Source organism: Giraffa tippelskirchi, chromosome 8 (assembly GCF_054371585.1).
Source record: "Giraffa tippelskirchi isolate mGirTip1 chromosome 8, T2T-mGirTip1v1.2.pri, whole genome shotgun sequence".
Lineage (NCBI taxonomy): Eukaryota > Metazoa > Chordata > Mammalia > Artiodactyla > Giraffidae > Giraffa > Giraffa tippelskirchi.
Genome location: NC_137282.1, coordinates 118,317,604 through 118,345,152, shown reverse-complemented (window position 1 = coordinate 118,345,152; position 27,549 = coordinate 118,317,604). Strand labels below are relative to the sequence as shown.

The 27,549-nt window shown below is 36.8% G+C and overlaps 1 protein-coding gene across 7 annotated transcripts in view; it reads left to right on the top strand.

Annotated features, from left to right (window-relative positions):
• Window positions 1-27,549, top strand: part of KHDRBS2 (KH RNA binding domain containing, signal transduction associated 2) — a 631,271-nt gene that overhangs the window by 447,650 nt on the left and 156,072 nt on the right. For all 7 annotated transcript variants that reach the window (XM_081523653.1, XM_081523657.1, XM_081523656.1 and 4 more), the window contains one exon: window positions 16,590-16,672. In XM_081523653.1, the coding sequence (XP_081379779.1) occupies window positions 16,590-16,672 (83 nt within the window). The remainder of the gene's footprint in view (window positions 1-16,589; window positions 16,673-27,549) is intronic.

Sequence of the window (27,549 nt, the reverse complement as noted above, 5' to 3'; positions counted from 1 at the left end):
CATAGAAGTGATCAGATTTGTGACTACCAGAAGCAACAGGTGGCTGAGGGCAAATTGGAGGAAAGTAGTCAAAAAGTATATGCTTCCAGTTATAAGATAAATACTTAAGATGTAACATACAACATAATACACATAATTTACACTGTTATATGTTATATATGAGAGTTAAGAGACTAAATACAAAGAGTTCTCATTACAAGGAAAGACTTTTTTATATTTATTTAATCTTGTATCTATAATTGATGATGATCACTAGACTTATTTTATTTAATGATGTGTATAAGTAAAATTATCATGCTGCACGCTTTAAACAGAACTGTATGTCGATTACCTCTCAATAACACTGAAGGAAAACAGTGCCAAGGACACTCAAGAACACCTGCAACTTGTCACAGTACTGGACTTCTACCTCCCTCTAGTGATAGCTTTTAGCAACGAACTATATACAGATAAGCACAGTTTTAGTTTGCAGCACTAACCATAATCTTTTCACAAGAAATTTTGCAATGTTGTAGTTTTTTTTTCTTTATAAACTCCTTCCTTTTTTCTGCCAATAAAGTTAGCTTTACTTGATTTGCATAATCTTTGATCTTTGCTTTTTTTCTAACAGTGTCTTAGTATTATGAATTATTTTAATTTTCAAAATATTTTACATATTCCTCCAACAAAATTTGTGTTGTTTTGTTATAAAAATGTTTATTGAGCAAATAATGTGTTATATTTAATAACCTTAATCATGAAAAAAACTTTTTTTAATTTATTTTTTAACTGAAAGATAATTGCTTTACAGAATTTGTGCTTTCTGTCAGACATCAATAAGAATCAGCAATAGGTGCACTCATGTCCCCTCCTCCCAAACCTGCCTCCCATTTCCTTCTCCTTCCCACCCTTCTAGACTGTCACAGAGCCTCTGCTGTTTTAGTTCCCTGGGTCATACAGCAGATTCCCATTGGCTATCTATTTTACATATGCTATTGTAAATTTCCATGTTACTGTCCCAATACATCTCACCCTCTCCCTCCCCCCATCCCCCTGTGTCCATATATCTGTTCTCTATGTCTGTTTCTCCATTGCTGTCCTAAAAATAAATTCATCAGTACCATCTTTTTGGATTTAATATATATATGCATCAATATATGATAATTTTCTTTCTCTTTCTTACTTACTTCACTCTGTATAATAGGCGCTAGGTTCATCCACCTCATTAGAACTCACTCAAAGATGTTCCTTTTTATGACTGAGTAGTATTCCATTGCATATATGTACCACAAATTTTTTTATCCATTCATCTGTCAGTGGACATCTAGGTTGCTTCCATGTTCTAGCTGTTGTAAACAATGCTACAATGAACTTTGGGGTACATGTGTCTTTTTCAATTCTGGTTTCCTCAGGGTATGTGCCTGGCAGTGGGATTGCTGGGTCATATGGTAGTTTTTTTTTTTTTAATTAATTAATTTTTTTAATTGGAGGATAATTACTTTACAATATTGTGGTAGATTTTGCCATACATCGACATGAATCAGCCATGGCTGCACCTGTGTCTCCCCACCTGAACCCCTCTCCCACTTCCCTCCCCACTCCATCCCTCTGCGTTATCCCAGAGCACTGGCCTTCAGTGCCCTGCTTCATGCATTGAACTTGCACTGGTCATCTATTTTACATATGGTAATGCATGTTTCAATGCTATTCTCTCAAATCATCTCACCCTTGCCTTCTCCTACATAGTCCAAAAGTCTGTTCTTTACATCTGTGTCTCTTTTGCTGCCTTGCATATAGGATCATCATTACCATCTTTCTAAATTCCATATATATGTGTTAACATACTGTATTGGTGTTTCTCTTTCTGACTTATTTCATTCTGTATAATAGGCTCCAGTTTCATCCACCTCATTAGAACTGACTTAAATGTGGTTTTTTTTTTTTTTGAATAGCTGAGTAATATTCCATTGTGTATATGTACCACAACTTCCTTACCCATTCGTCTACCAGTAGACAGCTAGGTTGCTAAATATGGTGGTTCTATTCCTAACTTTTTAAGGAATCTCCGTACCATCATCCATAGTGGCTGTATCAATTTACATTCCCACCAACAGTGCAAGATGTTTCCCTTTCCTCCCCACCCTCTCCAGCATTTATTCTTTGTAGACTTTTTGATGATGACCATTCTGACTGGGATGAGGTGGTTTTGATTTGCATTTCTCTAATAATGAGTAATGTTGAGCATCTTTTCATGTATTTGCTAGACAACTGCATGTCTTCTTTGGAGAAATATCTGTTCAGGTTTTCTTCTCACTTTTTGATTGGGTTGTTGGTTTTTCTGGTATTGACTAGTATGAGCTGCTTGTATATTTTGGAAATTAATTCTTTGTCAGTTGTTTCATTTGCTATTATTTTCTCCCATTCTGAAGATTGTCTTCTCACCACGTTTGTAGTTTCCTTTGCTATGCAAAAGATTTTAAGTTTAATTAGGTCCCACTTATTTATTTTTGTTTTTATTTCTATTACTCTGGGAGGTGGGGCATAGATCTTGCTTTGATTTATGTCATAGAGTATTCTGCCTAAGTTTTCCTCTAAGAGTTTTGTAGTTAATGGTGTTACATTTAGGTCTTTAATCCATTTTGAGTTTATCTTTGTGTATGGCATTAGGAAGTGTTCTAATTTCATTCTTTTGCACGTAGCTGTCCAGTTTTCCCAGCCCAACTTATTTAAGAGGCTATCTTGGCTGCATTGCATATTCTTGCCTCCTTTGTCAAAAGTAAAGTGCCCATTGGTGCATTGGTTTATCTCTGGGCTCTCTATCTTGTTCCATTGGCCTATATTTCTGTTTTAGTGCCAATACCATACTGTCTAGTTGACTGTAGCTTTGTAGTATAGTATGAAGTCAGGAAGGTGATTTCTCCATCTCCATGCTTCTTTCTCAAGACTACTTTGTGTATTTGGGTATTTTTTGTTTTCATATGAATTGTGAAATCTTTTCTTCTCGTTCTATCAAAAATGCCACAGGTATTTTGACAGGTATTGCATTGAATCTGTAGATTGCATTTGGTAGTATAGTCATTTTCACAATAATGATTCTTCCTACCTAGGAGCATGGAATATCTCTCCATTTGTCTATGTCATCTTTGATTTCTTTCACCAGTGTCTTGTAATTTTCTGTATACAGGCCTTTTGTCTCCTTAGGTAGGTTTATCCCTAGATATTTTATTTTATTTTGTTTCAATGGTGAATGGGATTGATTCCATAGTTTCTCTTTCTGATTTTTCATTGTTAGTATATAAAAATCCAGGTGATTTCTGTGCATTAACCTTGTATCCTGCTACTTTGCTGAATTCACTGGTTAGCTCTAGCAATTTTCTGATAGTTTCCTTTGGGTTTTCTATGTATAGCATCATGTCATCTGCAGAGTGAGTTTTACTTCTTTTTCTATCGGGATTCCTTTTATTTCTTTTTCTTCTGTAGTTGCTGTAGCTAGGACTTCTAAAACTATATTGAATAATAGTGGTGAAAGTGGACACCCTTGTCTTGTTCCTGGCCTTAGAGGGAATGCTTTTAGTTTTTTCACCATTGAGAATAATATTTGCTGTGGGCTTAGCATATATAGCCTTTACTATATTGAGGTAGGTTCCTTCTATGCCCATTTTTGAATCATTTTTATCATTGATGGGTGCTGAATTTTGTCAAAGGCTTTTTCTGCATCTATTGAGATGATCATATGGTTTTTATCTTTCAATTTGTTAATATGGTGTATCATATCGATTGACTTGCATATATTGAAGAACCCTTCATCACTGGAATAGACCAGACTTGGTCATGGTTTCCAAATACAATTTCTTCAAAATTTTTCTCAGTGCCTTTTGTTTTTTCTTCTTCTTCTGGGACTCCTAGAACTCGAATGTTGGTGTGCTTAATATTGTCCTAAAGGTCTCTGAGACTATCCTCAATTCTTCTCTTTCTTTTCCCTTTATTCTGCTCCTCAGCAGCTCTTTCTACCATTCTATCTTTCAGCTCACTTACCTGTTCCTCTGCCTCAGTTATTCTGCTATTGGATCTTTCTAGAGCATTTTTAATTTTATTAATTGTGTTATTCATATCTGCTTGCTTACTCTTTACTTCTTCTATGTCCTTGTTGATTGTATTAACTGTGTTAAATGTTTCTTCCATTTCTCCATTTTATTTTCAATCCTTCAGAGCATCTTTACTATCATTATTCTGAATTCTCTTTCAGGTAGCTTATTTTCTCTTTGTTTATTTGGTCTTGTAAGTTTCTACCTTGTTCTTTCATTTCTGCTGTATTTCTCTGTCTTTTCAGCATTTTTTTGTTGTTGTTATAACTTGCTCCACTTGAGGCCTCCTTTCCCCAGGTTTTAGGGTTGTATTCCTTCTTCATTTTGGTTTTTGCCCTTGGAGGGAAAGATTGGTTGAGTGGTTTGTGTTGATTTCTTGCTAGGGGTGACTTGTATCTGTTTCCTTATAGGAGAAAATCAAGCAAATCAAGCAGGTATTACAGAAATAATGGAACGTATACACACACTTTCACACATACAGTTATAATCAAAGTATTCTAAAGAAAATAGTACAAGAGAATGACTTGGTGAACAAGGATAACCAAGGGTGATATCAATCAATTAAAGCATAGCTAGCTGTACTCAATCTGAAAAGCTGAACATGAGCAGAGTGCCAACTGGGGAATATTACAAAGAGAACTCAACAATATAACTTACTTGGTGAAAAAACAAAGAGTGAAGAAAAAAAGGGAGAGGAAAAAAAGAGCAGGGAGGGAAAAGAGAAAAGAAGGGGGTGTAAAGAGGGTTAAAGAGAAAGAGAGAAAAGAAAAAATCAAAGAGCAAAGACAGATGTATGTGAAAAGTATTTATGTATATATATTCAGGAATAGCAGCAGCAGTAATAGTTATGTGACTTCCATCAAATTCATTTGTATAAGACTATTGAGAAAGTATGTATTTTTAGAACATAAAACAGAAGTTTGAGGGCAGAGACCGTCATGTTGTCTTTTCTTCTTTTGTTTTCATGTTTTGTCTTCTTTCACAAAATGCATAATGAGCTCTTGCTACATCCTAGATGCAATACTAGAAACCAAAGATTTAAAGGAATTCTCGGCTTTCTGGGAGTTTGGCATATGTACATTACAGTGCAGCAGGCATGTGTTCTTGACCATGACCTGAATGGTCAGAAACTTACTTTCTAATAAAGGATGATGCATATGTTGAGCTTAAAAATGAATAAAAATATAGTGGATTAAAGATGAGGGAGCAAAATGCTATAAGAGAAAAAGCCTGGTGTGGGAATAAACAGGAAATGAGTGATAGGGAACAGCTGACTACAAACAAATAGTATGATGATGAAGGTTGAGGATTTTTATTTTCTCCGAGAAAGTTATTTTTCTTTTGTAGAAATTTCATTTCTCTCTCAAATTATGTGCTTAATTTTCACTCACCTGTAGTAGCATTATACATCCATATTTTTTAAATGAAATGAAGATGAATATTTTTAATGATAAAAGGTACAATAACAAATAAAACAGACATCATAAACCATTAGACACCTAAAAAGAAACAAAGATACATAAAGCAAAAATAAGAAGAAATATAAGGGAAAAGAAAAAGATACAAAATGACAGTGAGACACATTAACATTTTCCTGAGAATATATTATCAATTGCAAAAAAATAAGAATAGGAACGTCTTGAATGATATCATTAATAATTTAGATATAATAGATTTATAATTATATTAATATATATTACTATTTTATCCTACACAAATATATTTAACATTTTGTATCTCATACATTTCTTCAGCTGCCCATTCAGTTCAGTTCAGTCGCTCAGTCATGTCAGAATCTTTATGACCCCATGGACTGCAGCACACCAGGCTTCCCTGTCCATCACCAGCTCCAGGAACTTACTCAAATTCATGTCCGTTGAGTCGGTGATGCCATCCAACCATCTCATCCTCTGTCATCCCCTTTTCCTCCTGCCTTCAATCTATCCCAGCATCAGCATCTTTTCAAATGAGTCAGTTGTTGACATTGGGTGGTCAAAGTATTGGGGTTTCAGCTTCAGTATGAATCCTTCCAATGAATATTCAGGACTGATTTCCTTTAAGATGGACTGGTTGGATCTCCTTGCAGTCCAAGGGACTCTCAAGAGTCTTCTCCAACACCACAGTTCAAAAGCATCAGTTCTCCTGGGCTCAGATTTCTTTTTAGTCCAACTCTCACATCCATACATGACTAACGGAAAAACTATAGCTTGACTAGATGGATTTTTGTTGGCAAAATAATGTCTCTGCTTTTTAATATGCTGTCTAATTTGGTCATAACTTTTCTTCCAAGGAGCAAGCATCTTATAATTTCATGGCTGCAGTCACCATCTGCAGTGATTTTGGAGCCCAAAAAAATAAAGTCTGTCACCGTTTCCATTGTTTCCCCATCTATTTGCCATGAAGTGATGGGACTAGATTTCATGATCTTAGTTTTCTGAATGTTGAGTTTTAAGCCAACTTTTTCACTCTCTTCTTTTACTTTCACAAAGAGCCTCTTTAGTTCTTCTTCACTTTCTGCCATAAGGGTGGTGTTATCTGCATTTCTGAGGTTATTGATATTTCTCCCGACAATCTGGATTCCAGCTTGTGCTCCATCGAGTCCAGCGTTTCTCATGATGTACTCTGCATAGAAGTTAAATAAGCAGGGTGACAATGTATAGCCTTGACTACTCCTTTCCCGATTTGGAACCACTCTGTTGTCCCATGTCCATTTCTAACTGTTGCTTCCTGATCTGCATACAGATTTCTCAGGAGGCAGGTCAAGTGGTCTGGTATTCCTATATCTTTGAGAATTTTCCACAGTTTGTTCTGACCCACATACTCCACACAGTCAAAGGACTCTTGAGAGTCCCTTCTACTGCAAGGAAATCCAACCATTCCATCCTAAAGGAAATCAGTCCTGAATATTCATTGGAAGGACTGATGTTGAAGGTGAAACTCCAATACCTTGGCCACCGGATGTGAAGAGCTGACTCATTTGAAAAGACCCTGATGCTGGAAAAGATTGAAGGCAGAAGGAGAAGGGGACGACAGAGGATGAGATGGTTGGATGGCATCACCGACTCAATGGACATGAATTTGCATAAACTCCGGGAGTTCGTGATCAACAGGGAGGCCTGACATGCTGCAGCCCATGGGGTCACAAAGAGTCGGACAAGACTGAGTGACTGAACTGAACTGAACACAGTCAAAGACTATGGCATAGACAGTAAAGAAGAAGTAGATGTTTTTCTGGAACTCTCTTGCTTTTATTTAATTTGAATCTCTTGCAGATACTGACTGGCCCTTTTGGAAACATACCTATACTAGTGATTTATCTTAGAACATCATCAGCATGATCCATAATTTTCCTGTCCTAAGAAAATAACAGAAATATTTACATCAGTTGTTACAAAACAAAAACATATTAAGTGTAAGTACCTTTTTTGTACAAATATACAAGTGTTTATAGATGACTGCTCTATGTGCTTTAAGAAATTGTGAGTTGCCAGGAAAGATCACTATCTATTCTGTGGATTTTATGTGTTAAGACTTTTAAAGAGTGCAAATGTAAATAAGGGGAAAAAATGTAATAGTCACCCAATGGTCAAATGGTAAAGCTATTCTTCATAAATAGAAATAATACTACTTTCTACTCATCATTTGTAATGTTTCCCTATTAGTAGTGATTGATATGAGTCAATATATATCTGCACTGGATGAGAATAGTCTTCTTTGTGTTAATTTAACAACTCAATGCATATTTATTGAATAAATGCTGTATTGCTGATCCTGTTCACAGCACCAATTGTCTCACTCTTTACAGTGTCCACACTGTTCGTTTAACCCAGGGTAGGCAAGACTTGGGCTAAGGGGCTGGGAGGAGACTAGAGAAGCCATAGGAACTACAAGCACATTTATTCTCTCCTGGCTGGCACAGTGGCCATAACAGTAGACACACTATATTCTCTACTCTCATGGATGACCCAACTGTGATGTAGCAGTAAATGCCACCACTTTCTAGGTGAGCTGATATATCCCTATAGCCCAAAGTAGCTCGTGACCAAGTGAGTACCTCCTGATGTGCATGTGCAGTGCTACAAATGATCTCAGCTGTTACATAGTCATTATTTACCAATGTGGGACAAGAGAGCCTGGACACACCGTCTTGGCTAATTTGCTCTCTCCCCACAAATACTCTGTGGAAGACATTATGATAAGCACCACAAGGCAACAAAAAAAAGTGATTAACTTGCTTTTCAGGAACTTAAATTCTGAAAAGAGAAAATTATAGAAAAATAAATATGATATATGTTTAGATATCCAGGGTAGCAGTGAGAAGAAAACAATGGGCTATAAAAATTCAGAGGGTAGAGAGTTACTATGCTCAGTGGTAAGGAATCTGCTTGCACTGAAGAAGCTATAGGAGATGTGGATTTGATCCTTGGGTGGGGAAGATCATTGGAGGAGGGCACAAAAACCCACTCATATTCTAGCCTGGAGAATCCCATGGACAGAGGAGACTGGCAGGCTACAGTCCATAGCATCACAAAGAATCTGACATGACTGAAGCGACTTAGCATGCACAGAGGGTTACCATATGCTTGGTAGGAGTAGGAAAAATCTCTTGAAATTATGTAATTTAAATGGCCTTTTGAAGTCAGTATCATTTTAATAGATGGAAATAGGACAAGGGAAGGGAATTCAAGAGACTGGAGGCCCCAAAGACATGCACCTGCCCCTCCATAGCTATTCTAGCCATCTGCTATAGGACACACACATACACACAAAGGAACAAGATGAAACAAAAGTTGCTTGCCTCCAGTGGGATGCCTGAGCTCTTGAGTAGTGAGTAGGACATGAAGATGACTGAAGCTAAATTTTTACAAGCTTGGCAGACGAACAATAGCTCAGGTGCTGTAAAATAGACACCTGTGGCAAATATCATTCATCTCCCAGTTACAGACCCAGGTGGATACCAGGATAAAGAGCTGGGAGCAGGCACTGCCCATTGCTGCACTGAGAAATTCTAACTGTGATGTTAACTCTTAATCTACCAGAGGAGAGATGAGGATAAGATGCTAACACAAGGAAATCTCTCCATACCATAATAGTTATTAGAGCATTCATGTGGATATTTTATAGAATGTTTGGAAGATGATCTTACAGAATTCTCCCTTTAGCAAAACAAAAAGAGTAAGAGGTTTCACATAGGATACAAAGGTAAAATTAACACACCAATCCAGAAGATCCAACATTTCACTAGTAGGAGCTCAAGACAGTGAAAAGAAAAATGAAGCACTTCCCAGAACTGGAGAGCATAAGCTTCCAGGTAGAAAGAGCTTATTAAATACCTGGCACAAGGAGTGAAAGGAAATGAACATATGAGCACAGAATTGGAAAATTTCAGAACATTAGAGAAAAGTTGTAATGGCATCTAGAAAGGGGAAAAAATGAAATGAGACAAAATGAAACTAGGTAACACACAAGTAGCAGGAATTCTCAACATCACATGTATATAATGATAGAATACATTGAATCAAAGCACTGGAAATTTTGATTGAAAATGATTTTCAGCTTAAATGATTTTTTTTTTTTTGTCATGCAATGTGTCATGCAGGATCTTCCCCAACCAGGAACTGAACCTATGCTCCACGCATTAGGAGCACAAAGTCTTAGCCACTGGACCTCCAGGGAAGTCCCAGCCTGTTCCTAGTATAAGATTTATTCTCAGCCAAAACTCCAAGTATAAGTGTAATACTCAGCCAATTAGTCAACTATAAATCTAGAATTTTAAATTTTGTAAATGTTCAACACAATATCACATATGTAGTATTCTTTCAAAAATATCCAGTTGGAATATAATTATGAGACTAATCAGGCAAATTAAGAATGTTGGACAGTCTGAAAAACAACTTGTCCAGACTACTCAAAAATTAGTGCTACAGAAAATAATAACAGGCTAGAGACTATGCTAGTTCCAAAAAAACTAAACAGATATAGTGACTAAATACTATTCATGAATTTTGATTGGATTTTGATCTTTAAAAAATACCTGTAAAAGGTTGCTTCCATGTTCTAGCTATTGTAAATAGTGCTGCAATGAGCAATGGGATACCTATGTCTTTCAATTTTGGTTTCCTCAGGGTATATGCCTAGAGGTGGGACTATTTGCAATAGCTAGAACATGGAAGCAGCCTAGATGTCCATTGAGAGATGAATGGATAAAGAAGTTGTGGTACATATACACAATAGAATACTACTCAGCCATAAATAAGAACACATTTGAATCAGTTCTGATGAGGTGGATGAACCTAGAACCTATTATACAGAGTGAAGTGAGTCATAAAGAAAGATAAATATTGTATTCTAATGCACATATATGGAATCTAGAAAAATGGTACTGAAGAATTCATTTACAGGGCAGCAATGGAGAAACCGACATAGAGAATAGACTTATGGACATGGGGAGAGGGGAAGAGAGGGTGAGATGTATGAAAAGGGTAACATGGAAACTTACATTACCATATGTAAAATAGATAGCCAAGGAAAATTTGCTGTATGGCTCAGGAAACTCAAACAGGGACTCTGTATCAACCTAGAGGCATGTATTGTGGAAGGAAATGGGAGCAAACTTCAAAAGGGAGGGGATATATGTATATCTATGGCTGATTCATGTTAAGGTTTGACCAAAAACACCAAAATTATGTAAAACAATTATCCTTCAAAAATTAATTAAAAAGGAAAAATAAAATCTGTAAAAGAAAGCCCTGTTTTTGATAATAACAGAATTTTAACTACAGACATCACAGTAAATAGTATTATTAAACTATTGTGAGCCATTTTGAGGGAGTAATAGTACTGTATCTATGTAGGGTAATATACTTATACTCAGGAGTTGGAAGCTGAGATATTTAATGATGACATGTCATATTCCTAGAGTAGACTTATGAATGGTTTAGCATATATATTGAGATAATACAGATGGGGCCAAATTGACCTATCTAGATGAAGAGTAGATGAGTTCATTGTACTGTTATTTAACTTTTCTGTATAATTAAAAATTTTCATCCCAAGAAAAATAAAGTAAAAAAGCTAGGTATGGAGGGAATGTAAAGCTAAAAAGAAGAGAAAGAGAGAGAAAATATAGATATTTCTCTTCCATATACCGCTTATCAGAGTTTATTGAAAGAGATGTTTCAGGAAGAAATGAGAACAAGCAGAAGATGGAATGTGGTAAAATGGAACTCCACATGAACTGTAGGGGTAGGGGAGGTTTGAGAAAAAGTACTCTGCCTTCAGGCCTAGGAGCTCAACAGTCTAGACCAGTGCAATAATCTGGTCCTGAAGGAGGTGGTCTCCATGGAGCACAAAAGGATATGAGAGATTATCTGATACTTGGGAATATGTGGAAATAGTATTGCTATATAAGTGTAACTATTGGAACAATTGAAGTAAAACAATTCTGAACATATAGAAAAATAAGAAAACAATGAAGTGAACGATCAATTATTAACTTTAGGAGAAACAAAAAGATATGAAAATAAGATAGAAATATTCTAAACTATTTGTCTCATTTGTGAATAATAATTATTTATTACTCAGTAACAAGGAAAATTTAATGAAAAGCTCTGATGAAACTTTATTAGGAAGACATGTTTGGTGGAGTCTATAATAAAGTTCTAAAGAACTATTGTAAAGAATGAATGGCCAGGCAAGAGAAAGATGATTAACATTTATAAATCAAGCAGCATAAATTTATTTATTTATTTTAATAAACTTAAACATATTATTTAACACAAAAATAAATACTAAAATACTACTAAAACAATAGATGAAAATGTTAAACGAGAACTGGAAGTTGGAGAAGGATAAGAAAGGAGCTGTTGCTTTTTGGGAAAAAAAATGCTTTGGTACTATTTTAAAACAATTTCTATGCAATATTTTATATACAAATATTATTTTTAAAAAATTCAATAGAAACAATTAGAAACTTCAAAGATCAAACAGAAGAACTGGTCCATACTTCAGAGCATAAATAAGATGAAATAAAAATCATTAACAGGAAAATACAAGAAAGGTACAAGAAAATAGAAGTAATTGAGATCAGACTCAGAAAAATCCCATAATATCATTTTATGTGAGTAAATCAGATGGGGGAGTAATAAATAAGTAGTGTTTTTAAAACATTCTTCTGTTGATGAAAAATAGTAGCTCTCAGATTCAGTTCGGTTCAGTCACTCAATCGTGTCCGACTCTCTGCAACCTCATGGATTGCAGCACGCCAGGCTTCCCTGTCCATCACCAACTCCCGGAGTTTACTAAAACTCAAGTCCATTGAGTCTGTATTGCCATCCAATCATCCCATCCTCTGGTGTCCCCTTCTCCTCCCGCCTTCAATCTTTCCCAGCATAAAGGTTTTCAAATGAGTTTCACATCAGGTAGCCAAAGTATTGGAGATTCAGCTTAGCATCAGTCCTTCCAGTGAACACCCAGGACTGATTCCCTTTAGGTTTGACAGATTGGATCTCCTTGCTGTCCAAGGGACTCTCAAGAGTCTTCTCCAACATCACAGTTCAAAAGCATCAATTCTTTGGTGCTCAGCTTTCTTTACAGTCCAACTCTCACATCCATACATGACTACTGGAAAAACTATAGCTTTGACTAGATGAACCTTTGTTGGCAAAGCAATGCCTCTGCTTTTAATATGCTGTCTATGTTGGTCATAGCTTTTCTTCCAAGAAGCAAGCGTCTTTTAATTTAATGGCTGCAGTTACCATCTGCAGTGATTTTGGAGCCCCCGAAAATAAAGTCTGTCACTGTTTCCAGTTTCCCCACCTTTTTACCATGAAGTGAAGGGACCAGATGCCGTGATCTTAGTTTTCTGAATGTTGAGCTTTAAGCCAACTTTTTCACTCTCCTCTTTCACTTTCATCAAGAGGCTCTTTAGTTCTTCTTCACTGTCTGTCATAAGTGTAGTGTCATCTGCATATCTGAGGTTATTGATATTTCTCTGTGAAATCTTGAGTCCAGCTTGTGCTTCATCCAGTCCATCGTTTTTCATGATGTACTCTGCATATAAGTTAAATAAGCAGGGTGACAATATACAGCCTTTATGTACTGCTTTTCCTATTTGGAACCAGTCTGTTGTTCCATGTCAAGTTCTAACTGTTGTTTCCTGACCTGCATACAGATTTCTCAGGAGACAGGTCAGGTGGTCTGGTATTCCCATAACTTTAAGAATTTTCCACAGTTTCTTGGGATCCACACAGTCAAAGGTTTTGGCATAGTCGATAAAACAGAAATAGATGTTTTTCTGGAACTCTCTTGCTTTTTCAATGATCCAGCGGATGTTGGCAATTTGATATCTGGTTCCTCTGCTTTTTTAAAATCCAGCTTGGACATCTGTAAGTTCATGATTCACGTACTGTTGAAGCCTGGCTTGGAGAATTTTAAGCCTTACTTTGCTAGCATGTGACATGAGTGCAATTGTGTGGTAGTCAGAGCATTCTTTGGCATTGTGTTTCTTAGGGATTGGAAAGAAAATGACCTTTTCCAGTCCTGTGGTCACTGCTGAGTTTTCCAAATTTGCTTGAATATTGAGTGCAGTACTTTCACAGCACCATCATTTAGGATTTGAAATAGCTCAACTAGAATTCCATCACTTCCACTAGCTTTGTTCGTAGTGATGCTTCCTAAGGCCCACTTGACTTCACATTCCAGGATGTCTGGCTCTAGGTGAGTGATCACACCATTGTGATTATCTGGGTTGAAGATACTTTTTTATAGTTTTTCTGTGTATTCTTGCCACCTCTTCTTAATATCTTCTGCTTCTGTTAGGTCCATATCATTTCTGTCCTTTATGAGCCCATCTTTTCATGAAATGTTCCCTTGGTATCTCTAAGTTTCTTGAAGAGATCTCTAGTCTTTCCCATTCTATTGTTTTCCTCTACTTCTTTGCATTGATCACTGAGGAAGTCTTTCTTATATCTCCTTGCTATTGTTTGGAACTTTGCATTCAAATGGGTATATCTTTTTTTTTCTCCTTTGCTGTTTGCTTCTCTTCTTTTCATAGCTATTTTTAAGGTCTCCTCAGACAACCATTTTGCGTTTTTGTACTTCTTTTTCTTGGGGATGATCTCCTGTACAATGTCATGAACCTCCATCCATAGTTATTCAGGCACTCTATCAGATCTAATCCCTTGAATCTATTTGTCACTTCCACTGTATAATCATAAGGGATTTGATTTAGGTCATACCTGAATGGTCTAGTGGTTTTCCCTACTTTCTTCAATTTAAGTCTGAATTTGGCAATAAGTAGTTCATGACCTGAGCCACAGTTAGCTCCCAGTTTTGTTTTTGCTGACTGTATAAAGCTTCTCCATCTTTGGCTGCGAAGAATATAATCGATCTTATTTCAGTGTTGGCCATCTGGTGATGTCCATGTGTAGAGTCTTCTCTTGTGTTTTTGGAAGAGGGTGTTTGCTATGACCAGTGTGTTCCCTTGGCAAAACTCTATTAGCCTTTGCCCAGCTTTATTCTGTACTCTATTGCAAAATTTGCCTGTTACCCCAGGTATTTCTTGACTTTCTACTTTTGTGTTCCAGTCCTCTATCAGGTAGAGGACATCTTTTTTTTTTTTTTTTTTGGTGTTAGTTCTAGAAGATCTTGTAGGTGTTCATAGAACTGTTCAACTTCAGCTTCTTCAGTATTGCTGGTTGGGGTGTAGACTTGGATTACCGTGATATTGAATGGTTTGCCTTGGAAATGAACAGAGATCATTCTGTCATTTTTGAGATTACACCCAGGTATTGCATTTCGGACTCTTATTGACTGTGATGGCTACTTCCTTACTTCTAAGGAATTCTTGCCCACAGTAGTAGATATAATGGTTGTCTGAGTTAAATTCACTCATTCCAGTCAATTTTAGTTCACTGATCCCTAAAATGTCGATGTCCACTCTTGTCATCTCCTGTTTGACCACTTCCAGTTTGACTTGATTCATGGACCTAACATTTCAGGTTCCTATGCAATATTGCTCTTTACAGCATTGGACTTTACTTCCATCACCAGTCATGTCCACAACTTGGTGTTTTTGCTTTGGCTCTGTCTCTTCATTCTTTCTTGAGCTATGTCTCAACTGATCTCCAGTAGCATATTGGGCACCTACCGACCTGGGGAGTTCATCTTTCAGTGTCCTACTTTTTTGCCTTTTCATCCTTTCCATGGGATTCTCACGGCAAGAATACTGAAGTAATTTGTCATTCCCTTCTTCAGTGGACCACGTTTTGTCAGAGCTCTTCACAATGACCATCCGTCTTGGGTGGCCCTACACAGCACAGCTCATAGTTCCATTGAGTTAGACAAGGCTGTAGTCCATGTGATCAGATTGGTTAGTTTTCTGTGGTTGTGGTTTTCAGCCTGTCTGCCCTCTGATGGAGAAGGATAAGAAGTTTATGGAAGGTTCTTGTTGGTATGGCTCAGAGGTTAAAGCGTCTGCCTCCAATGCGGGAGACCTGGGTTCGATCCCTGGGTCGGGAAGATCCCCTGGAGAAGGAAATGGCAAACCACTCCAGTATTCTTGCCTGGAGAATCCCATGGACGGAGGAGCCTGGCAGGCTACAGTCCACGGGGTCGCAAAGAGTCGGACATGACTGAGCGACTTTCCTGTCCTTGTTGGTATAGACTGACTGAAGGGGAAACTACGTCTTGATTAAACTGATTTTCATACTAAATGAACTCAAAAATCTTAGTCGAAATTAATGTGGAAAGATGCACGTATTTTGGTTTAAATTTCTGAACACAATAAGGAGAGATTTACAATCCTCCAGACTGAAATGGAGTTATAAAATTGGTAGGGATTGATGGAAGTTCTAAAGAAAGTGTTGTACCAACAAAGATCCAGAGCAGAAAAAATAAAGATTTTCTTAGAAGTTGAGAGTAATCAAGATGGATGGCAAGAGTTTTAAATAAAGTCATTGGCCACAAAGGAAAACAAAACTAAATCACTAAAAGAACAATGTACAACTGGAGTATATAGTTTGTATACATTCTACATTCTTTCCTTTTCTCCTTTCATTTTTTTTTCTTTTTTTAAACAATAAATATTATACCTTTTTTTTACTAAAAGTTGAAGAATCCAGATTTCAGATTCAGTCCTAATTATTATTATTATGGGAAGAAATAAATTCCACTAGCATTGTAACAAATAGATTACTGTCACCATTAAGTTATCATAATTATTCATATTCTCTCATAACATTTAACAAAATATTATGATTGTTTTAAAATTTGTCTCTATCAAACTTCTAAATAAATCCTAGAATAGGTATTACTGCTTCAATATATGCTGAGTTTGATTATTACGTATTAAAATTTGGACCATGAAATATTATTCAACATTGCACGTAAATTGTTTATTTAGTAAAATAAGATGTAAAGTGACTAAACAAACATGAAAACTAAGATAAGATCTCATTAATGAAAAACAGATTAATCAGTTACTCAAACTCTTTGCTAATATATCTTTCTACTGTTTTGCCTCAGGGTTATGATGATGGCTATGGGGGTGAATACGATGATGAGACCTATGAGACTTATGACAATAGCTATGCCATCCAAGCACAAAGGTAAGGTATACGTTGTCTAAAGCATCCTTTTGGGATGATTTCTAATCTTTCTATTTTGTTTCTTGTATCTGAATATTAGTTATATTTTGTGAAAGTTTCTAGCAGTGGATTTAATGTATTGTCCTTCTGAATTATCAAATTGCTTACCAGACTGTGAGAAATAAAAGATAATGATCTTGCAATTGGTAATAATGAAATAGTAGTGTGCAGTTTTAAGACTAGGTGATTATCATAACTAATCAACTCATTATGTGAGTTTGTATTTAAACAATACTGTTAGCTTTAGAGTTTTTAGTGAATTTATAATTAAAACAATAATAAAAACAAAGCTCTTGTTCAGTGGGGCTATATTGCCAGATATCTAATTTTGATTTTAAGATAAAAGATAGGAAAATATTGGTGCTCTGAAAAGAGAAAAATTCTTAAAACATCTTATGGAATCAAGAATGCATTTCTTTTAACTGATTTTAAAATTTCCAACAAACAAAAGTCTAAGACCAGATAATATCACAAACAAACTCTAAAAAGCATTTAGAAGAGAACTAACACCTGTCCTTCTGAAATCATTCCAAAAGTCTCAGAGAAAGGAAAACTCCCAAACTCATTCTAGGAGGCCACTAGTACCCTGACACCAATACCAAACAAAGATACCACAAAAAAAGAAAATTACTGGTCAATATCACTGATGAAAATAGACGAAAAAAATCCTGTACAAAATACTAGCAAGTTCCATTAAAGCATCATACACCATGAACATGTGGTATTTATCCCAGGGATGCAAGGACTTTTCAATCAATGTGTGAAACACCACATCAACAAGTTGAAGAATATAAACCATATGATCATTTCAGTGGATACAGAAAAAGCCTTTTACAAAATTCAACACTCAGTTATGATAATAACTCTCCAGAAAGTGGGCATAGAAGGAGCATACCTCAACATAATAGAGGCCATATATGACTAATCTACAGCTAACATCATACTCAATGGTGAAAAACTGAAAGCATTTTCTCTAAGATCGGTAACAAGACAAGGGTTTCCACTCTTGCACTTTTATTTAACATAGGTTTGGAAGTCTTAGATTTAGAAATCAGAGAAAAAGAAAAGAAATAAAGGGAACACAAATGGGGGGAGGGAGTGAAACTGTCATTGTTTGTATACAGCATGATACTATACATGGAAAATCCTAAAGATGCCACCAGAGAGCTCAGTTCAGTTCAGTTCAGTCACTCAGTTGTGTCTGACGTTTTGCAAGTCCACGGACTTCAGCACACCAGACTTTCCTGTCCGTAACCAACTCCTAGAACTTACTCAAACTCATGTCCATTGAGTCAGTGATGCCATCCAACCATCTCATCCTCTGCTGTCCCCTTCTCTTCCCACCTTTAATCTTTCCCAGCCTCAGGGTCTTTTCAAGTGATTCAGTTCTTTGCACCAGGTGGCTAAAGTATTGGAGTTTCCACTTCAGCATCAATCCTTTTAATGAATATTCAAGATTGGTTTCTTTTAAGATTGATTGGTTTGATTGCCTTGTAATCCAAGGGCCTCGCAAGAGTCTTCTCCAACACCACAGTTCAAAAGCATCAGTTCTTTGGTGCTCAGCCTTCTTTATGGTCCAACTCTCACATCCATACATGACTACTGGAAAAACCATTGCTTTGACTAGACTGACCTTTGTTGGTAATGTCTCTGCTTTTTAATATACTGTGAGGGTTAGTCATAGCTTTTCTTCCAAGGAGCAAGTGTCTTTTAATTTCATGACTGCAACTACCATCTGCATTGATTTTGGAGACCCCCCCCAAATAAAGTCTGTCACTGTTTCCATTGTTTCCCCATCTATTTTTCATGAAGTGATGGGACCAGATGCTATGATCTTACGTTTTCTGAATGTTGAGTTTTAAGCCAACTTTTTCACTCTTCTCTTCCACTTTCATCAAGAGGTTCTTTAGTTCTTTGTTTTCTGCCATAAGGATGGTGTTATCTGCTAATCAATGAATTTGGCTAATCAGTGTTTCAGGATACAAAATTAATACACAGAAGTCTGTTGCATTTCTACACACTAACAAAGATCAGAAAGAGAAACCAAGGAAACAATTCAGTTGCTGGAAAAAACAAACAAATAAAATATCCTGTTATAAACCTATCTTGGGAAGCAAAATACATTTACTCTGAAAACTACGAGAGACTTTGAGAAAACTATAAGAAAGAAAGAATGAAAGGAAGAAAGAAAGAAATGATTACACAAATGAATGGAGTAAAGATATACCACGTTCTTGCAATGGAAGAATCAATATTGTCAAAATGACACATGGGAATGTACAGATTTAATGCAATTGCTCTCAAATTACCAATTCCATTTTTCACAGAACTAGAATTTTTAAAATCTTAAAATTTCTGTGGAGACACAGAAGACCTCAAATAGTTAAAGAAATCTCCAAACAAAAATGGAGCTGGAGAAATCAGGCTGGCTGACTTCAGACTATATTACAAAGCTACAGTCCTCAAAAGAGTATGATACTGGCACAAAAACAGAAATAAAGATCAATAGAACAGGATGGAAAGCCCAGAAATAAACTCACACACCTGTGGTCAATTAATCTATGATAAAGGAGGCAAGAATATATAGTGGAGAAAAGACAATCTCTTCAATAAGTGGTGCTGAGAAAACTGAACAGCTACATGCAAAAGAAGAAAATTAGAATATTTTTTAATGCCATACACAAAAATAAACTCAAAATGGATCAAAGATCTAAATGTAATACCTGATATTATAAACTTATTAGAGGAAAATATAGGTAGAATACTATTTGGCATAAATCATAACAATGTACTTTGCCCTCGGTCTCTTAGAGTAAGGGACATAAAAATGAAAATAAACAAATGGGACCTAATCAAACTCAAAATCTTTTGCACAGAAAAAGAAACCTAAGCAAAGGAAAAGACAACCCACAAAATGGGTGAAAATATTTGCAGACTATGTGACCAGCAAGGGATTAATCTCCAAAATTTACAAACAGGTCACATAGCTCAATATCATAAAAGCAGCAATCCAAAATGGGTATAAGACCCTCTTAAACAGCCATTTCTCTGAAGAAGACATACAGGTGAATGAAAAGTTGTTCAACATCTCTAATGATTAGAGAAATGCAAATCAAAGCTACAAGGATGTATCATATCAGTCAGAATGGGCATTATCAAAAAAAATCTGTCAATAATAAATGCTGGAGGGGGTGTGGAGAAAAGGGAGTCCTCCTACACAATTGATGGGAATGTAAATTGGTGAAACCACTATTGAGAATAATAAGAAGGTTCTTTAAGAAACTAAAAGAGCTACCATATGATCTAGCAATCCCACTCCTGGGCTTATATCCAGAGAAAAACATGATTTGAATGGATACATGCATCCCAATGCTTATTGCAATAGCCAAGACATGGAAGCGACATGAATGCCCATTGACAGAAGAATAGATAAATAGATAAAGAAAAATTGGTACATATATACAATAGAATATTACTCAGCTTAAAAAGCATCAAATGATGCCATTTAAATCAACATGAATAGATTTGGAGATTATCATACTAAAGGAAGTAAGCCAGAAAAAACAAACATCATATGAGATTGATTATACACACAATCTAAAATAAATGATACAAATGAATGTATTTACAAAACAGAAACAGAATCACAGACTTAGAGAATGAATTTATGGTTACCAGGGGTGAAGAGTTGAGGGAGAAAGAGTCTGGAAATTTGGGATTGACATGTACACACTGCTGTATTTATTTATTTATTTGATTCATATTTTTATTTTGTAAATACAATATTTTATAAACATTTATATTTTTTCTGTGGTGTCAAATGGAAGGTCTGAATCTCACCATTGGAGTCTCAAGAGTATGGGTTCATAAGGAGTTTTCTTAGAAGCATAATATGTAACATGGAACTCAGGTTAAAACCCTCTGTGGTACTTGTAAGTCCTTCAAAGCAAGCTCACGGCCTCTCCAGGCCCAGATGCCCTGATGATGCAGGAGAATGGTAGATGCTTACATGGGATTAGATTCTACATCCAGAATCTTTCAGGGAAAGGGAACTTCAGGGTCCATCCTTAATCATTTGAACCTAAATCAGTTTCCGGAGGCTTGGCTTCAGGCCTCAGAGTGCTCTTAACCCCTCCCAGGTGATGGTAAGATGCAGTCAGTATGAAGACCACTGTGTAAGGAGTAGTGAAGTTATATTTAGAATCCTAATGGTTATTATTTTCCAAGATTCCCTGATTTTCCTCCTTATCTCTGGATCTGTCTCAGCTCTACTGTTTGTCACCTGTTCCCCCATTTCTGAAGATAAATTACCCCTTCATTTTTCCCACAAGCTCATTTTTTTTTCTGCTTACATATTTCACTCAAGCATTTTTTTTCTTTCTCTGATATAGCTTGTTTCTCTTTTCTTCATTTTCTTAATTTTTCTCATGAAGTAGAGATGGTGGAGTTGTATAAGAAACCTCTTAAGTATGTGTGGAAATGTAACAGAGAAACAAAACTGACTAGGGAAATTTTAGCACTTAACCCTATGAGACATTACCCTAAGAAGCAGGAAATGGGGCTCAAAAGTCAAGTGCTTTCAGGAGACTGAATACCAAGGACTCCACCAAGAAATGTATGCCCCAGAGACTCTGAGATTCTTATAGAACCTTGACAGAATTTTGTCATTTTATACTGGACTCTTTTTAAAAACCATGGTTTCATAATTGTGAAGAATTCTTATGAAGATGTAAGAACTCTACTCTCAATTGGTTTGTGGAAAGAATATTCACAAATCAAACTTAGAATGATGTCAAAGATGAAGAGGAGATTTTGGGAAAAATTTTTGATCTTGTGCCTGCTTATCCAGAAAGTTTTAATTTGGTTAGTTTCAAGTTTGATAGTGAATATTTTCTCAGTTTTTTTATTCCTCACTTGTTGAGGGTTAGGATCAGGAATGGAGAGAAGAGTAGAAGCATTACTCCTTAGTGAGTCTGTTTGCTCAACTGGGTTAAAATGGATAACCAACATGAAGACTCTTGAGAGTCCCTTGGATTGCAAGGAGATCAAACCAGTCAATCCTAAAGGAAATAAACACTGAATATCCATTGGAAGGACTGATGTTGAAGTTGAAGTTCCAATAATTTGGCCATCTGATGCTAAGAGTCAACTCATTAGAAAAGACCCTGATGCTAGGAAATATTGAAAGCAGGAACAAAAGGGGACAACATAAGAAGAGGTGGTTGGCATCGAACATGGAATGGTGTTCTGTTTCACATATGATAATATACATGTTTCAATGCTATCCTCCCAGAAAATCCCACCCTCACCTTCTCCCTCAGAGTCCATAAAATTGTTCTATGCACCTGTGTCTCTTATTCTGTCTCGCATATAGGGTTATCGTTACCATCTTTCAAATTCCATATATATGCATTAGTATACTGTATTGTTGTTTTTCTTTCTGGCTTACTTCACTCTGTATAATGGGCTCCAGTTTCATCCATCTCAGTAGAACCGATTCAAATGTATTTTTTTTAATGGCTGAGTAATATTCCATTGTGTATATGTACCACACCCAGAGGGATGGGATGGGGAGGGAGGTGGGTGGGGGGTCCAGGAAGGGGAACACATGTAAACCCGTGGCTGATTCATGTCAATGTATGGCAAAAACTATTACAATATTGTAAAGTAATTAGCCCCCAACTAAAATAAATAAATTTATAAAAAAAAAAAAAAAAGAAGAGGTGGTTGGATGGCATCACCGACTCAATGGTCATGAGTTTGACCGAACTCTGGGTGTTGGTGATGGACAAGGAAGCCTGGAGTGCTGCAGTCCATAGGATTGCAAAGAGTCAGACATGATGGAGTGACTGAACTGAAATAAGCGAACATGAACCTACTGTCTAGCACAGGAAACTCTGTTCAATATTATATAATAACTTACGTGGGAAAAGAATTTGAGAAAGAATAGATGTATACATATGTACAACTGAATCACTTTTCTCTACACCTGAAAATAATGCAATGTTGTTAATCAACTCTTCTTTAATATAAAATTCTTTTCAGTTCAATTCAGTCGAACAGTCGTTTCGGACTACTTGCAACCCTATGAAGTGCAGAACGCCAGGCCTCCCTGTCCATCACCAACTCCTGGAGTCCACCCAAACGCATGTCCATTGAGTGGGTGATGCCATTCAACCATCTCATCCTCTGTTGTCACCTTCTCCTCCTCCCTCAATCTTTCCCAGCATCAGAGTCTTTTTAAATAAGTCAGCTCTTCCCATCAGGTGGCCAAAGTGTTGGAGTCTCAGTTTCAATGTCAGTCCTGCCAATGAATACGCAGGACTGATCTCCTTTAGGATGGACTGGTTGGATCTGCATGCAGTCCAAGGGATTCTCAAGAGTGTTCTCCAACACCACAGTTCAAAAGCATCAATTCTTTGGTGCTCAGCCTTCTTTATAGTCCAACTCTCACATCCATACATTATCACTGGAAAAACCATAGCCTTGACTAGATGGACCTTTGTTGGCAAAGTAATGTCTCTGCTTTTTAATATGCTGTCTAAGTTGGTCATAACATATCTTCCAAGGAGTAAGTGTATTTTAATTTCATGGCTGCAGTCACCGTCTGCAGTGATTTTGGAGCCCAGAAAAATAAAGTGACCACTGTTTCCACTCTTTCCCCATCTATTTCCCATGAAATGATGGGACCAGATGCCATGATCTTAGTTTACTGAATGTTGAGCTTTAAGCCAACTTTTTCACTCTCCTCTTTCATTTTCATCAAGAGGCTCGTTTGTTCTTCGTTTTCTGACATAAGGGTGGTGTCATCCGCATATATGAGGTTATTGATATTTCTCCCGGCAATCTTGATTCCAGCTTGTGTTTCCTCCACCCCAGCATTTCTCACGATGTACTCTGCATATAGGTTAAATAAGCAGGGTGACAATATACACCCTTGACGTATGCCTTTTCCTATTTGGAACGAGTCCGCTGTTCCATGTCCAGTTCTAACTGTTGCTTCCTGATCTGCATGCAGGTTTCTCAAGAGGCAGGTCAGGTGGTCTGGAATTCCCATCTCTTTCAGAATTTTCCACAGTTTATTGTGATCCACACAGTCAAAGGCTTTGGCATAGTCAATAAAGCAGAGGTAGATGTTTTTCTGGAAGTCTCTTGCTTTTTTGATGATCCAGCGGATGTTGGTAATTTGATATCTGGTTCCTCTGCCTTTGTTAAAACCAGCTTGAACATCTGGAAATTCACCGTTCACGTATTGCTGAAGCCTGGCTTGGAGAATTTTAAGCATTACTTTACTAGCGTGTGAGATGAGTGCAACTGTGCAGTAGTTTGAGCATTCTTTGGTGTTTTCTTGCTTTGAGACTGGAATGAAAGCTGACCTTTTCCAGTCCTGTGGCCACGGGTGAGTTTTCCACATTTGCTGGCATATTGAATGCTGCACTTTCACAGCATCATCTTTGAGGATTTGAAATAGTTCAACTGGAATTCCATCACCTGCACTAGCTTTGTTCATAGTGATGCTTGCTAAGGCCCACTTGACTTCACACTCCAGGATGTCTGGCTCTAGGTGAGCGATCATACCATCATGATTATCTGGGTCATGAAGATCTTTTTTGTACAGTTCTTCTGTGTACTCCTGCCACCTCTTCTTAATATCTTCTGCTTCTGTTAGGTCCCTACCATTTCTGTCATTTATTGAGCCCATCTTTGCATGAAATGTTCCCTTGGTATCTCTAATTTTCTGGAAGAGATCTTTAGTCTTTCCCTCTATTTCTTTGTATTGATTGCTGAGGAAGGCTTTCTTATCTCTCCTTGCTATTCTTTGGAACTCTGCATTCAAATGGGTATATCTTTCCTTTTCTCCTTTGCTTTTCACTTCCTTTCTTTTCACAGCTATTTGTAAGGTCTCCTCAGACAGCCATTTTGCTTTTTTGCATTTCTTTTCTTGGGGATGGTCTTGGTTCCTCTCTCCTGTACAATGTCACCAACCTCCATCCATAGTAGCTCTTGGTTCATGATATCTTTTTTATTTACCCTGCTACAAAGTATTAAAGAACTCAAAGTTGAAAATGGTCATTTCCTTAGTGATATCTTAAGTTACATCAAGCTTTACAGGTATCTGTTCACATGAGTTTTTTTTTTTCTTCTAATTGTCTAAAGTGGTTTCCCTAAATAGAATTCTCTGTCACTCCTTTCACTATGCTGTCTCTCAGGCCATAAAACATTCACTATGTAATACAACATGTAGATGTCCTCCACTACCTAAGAAACTTAAAGTGGTTTCTTTCTTTGCCATTTTCCTCCTCCAAATATTACTTAATGCATTCAAATCTTTTTGGGTGCCAATAAGCTGATCAGTAAATGGTCAATGCTATAATGATTTTGTGACAAGTAGTCCTACTATGTTTCTGTGAATCACATATGAGGAGGATCATTTAGCTAAAGTCACATGGATTCCTACTTTCCTATGAAATTTGTAATTTATTTTCAGAAAAAAATAATACATGATTAACTTTTCTAAAGATGTATTTGTTTTATATCAACTGTAGTCATAATTGCAAAATATAGAAATAACTCAAATGTCCTTCAACTGGTGAATGAAGACACTGGGGTACATCCTTACAGTGAAATGCCATACTATAGTAAAAAGGAAAAGAACCCTAATACACAAAACAACATGAATTGATATGGAGTGAATAAGAAGGCAGATTGAAAATGCTACACTTTGTATTGCTTCTTCTTATATGACATTCTAGAAAACTATAGTGAGAAAGTGAATCATGGTTCCCAGGGCCTCAGGTGTGGAAAATGTTGACCCTAAAGACCAGTATGGAAACATTTGGGGTTGATTAAAAAGCCCTATGTGATAGTTCTGGCATAATGATGGATTGCATTGGTCAAACTTATACAAAAACTGTACCTTGGGCAAATTTTACCATATGTAAATATATTACTTCAATAAATCCAGCTTTTAAAAAGTAGAAACTACCACAGATTATGAGTCTATAGAGAGAGATTTATTCAATAATCTCTAAGATATTCACTAAGAAAGGAAAGAATTCTTTCTTTGCTCGCTTTTTTTTTTTATTGTAATTCACTTTTATTTTTGATGATCCTTCCATTTTCTTCATACTAAATTTCATGAAAATATGTTGTCTCTATGTAAGAATTGCAGGTTATTTGAACACAAAAATGAGGGAAAAGGCTTGAAGAAATACAATTTGTACCGACTGAATATTTGTGTCCTAAAATTCATACATTGAGCCTGTAATTCACTTTCTTAAAGCATTTTAAATTGAAGAAAGTGGAAAAAACCACTAGACCATTCAGGTATGACCTAAATAAAATCCCTTTTGAGTATACAGTGGAAGTGGAAATAGATTTAAGGGACTAGATCTGATAGACAGAGTGCATGATGAACTATGGATGGAGGTGGGTGACATTGTACAGGAGAAAGGAATCAAGGCCATCCCCAAGAAAAAGAAATGCAAAAAAGCAAAATGGCTGTCTGAGGAGACCTTACAAATAGCTGTGAGAAGAAGGGAAGCAAAAAGCAAAGGAGAAAAGGAAAGATATACCCATTTGAATGCAGAGTTCCAAAGAATAGCAAGGAGAGATAAGAAAGCCTTCCTCAGCAATCAATGCAAAGAAATAGAGGGAAAGACTAAAGATCTCTTCCAGAAAATTAGAGATACCAAGGGAACATTTCATGCAAAGATGGGCTCAATAAATGACAGAAATGGTAGGGACCTAACAGAAGCAGAAGATATTAAGAAGAGGTGGCAGGAGTACACAGAAGAACTGTACAAAAAAGATCTTCATGACCCAGATAATCATGATGGTATGATCGCTCACCTAGAGCCAGACATCCCGGAGTGTGAAGTCAATTGGGCCTTAGCAAGCATCACTACGAACAAAGCTAGTGCAGGTGATGGAATTCCAGGTAAACTGTTTCAAATCCTGAAACATGATGCTGTGAAAATGCAGCACTCAATATGCCAGCAAATGTGGAAAACTCACCCGTGGCCACAGGACTGGAAAAGGTCAGCTTTCATTCCAGTCTCAAAGCAAGAAAACACCAAAGAATGCTCAAACTACTGCACAATTGCACTCATCTCACACGCTAGTAAAGTAATGCTTAAAATTCTCCAAGCCACGCTTCAACAATACGTGACAGTGAAATTCCAGATGTTCAAGCTGGGTTTAGAAAAGGCAGAGGAACCAGAGATCAAATTGCCAACATCCACTGGATCATCAAAAAAGCAAGAGAGTTCCAGAAAAACATCTACCTCTGCTTTATTGACTATGCCAAAGCCTTTGACTGTGTGGATCACAATAAACTGTGGAAAAATCTGAAAGTGATGGGAATACCAGATCATCTGACGTGTCTCTTGAGAAACCTGTATGCAGGTCAGGAAGCAAGTTAGAACTGGACATGGAACAGCAGACTGGTTCCAAATAGGAAAAGGAGTATGTCAAGTCTGTATATTGTCACCCTGCTTATTTAACCTATATACAGAGTACATCATGAGAAACGCTGGGCTGGTGGAAGCACAAGCTGGAATCAAGATTGCCGGGAGAAATATCAATAACCTCAGATATGCGGATGACACCACCCTTATGTCAGAAAGTAAAGAAGAACTATTGATAATATCAGATATGCAGATGACACCACCCTTATGGCAGAAAGTGAAGAAGAACTGAAGATCCTCTTGATGAAAGTGAAAGAGGAGAGTGAAAAAGTTTGCTTAAAGCTCAACGTTCAGAAAACTAAGATCATGGCATCTGGTCCCATCACTTCATGGAAAATAGATGGGGAAACAGTGGAAACAGTGTCAGAC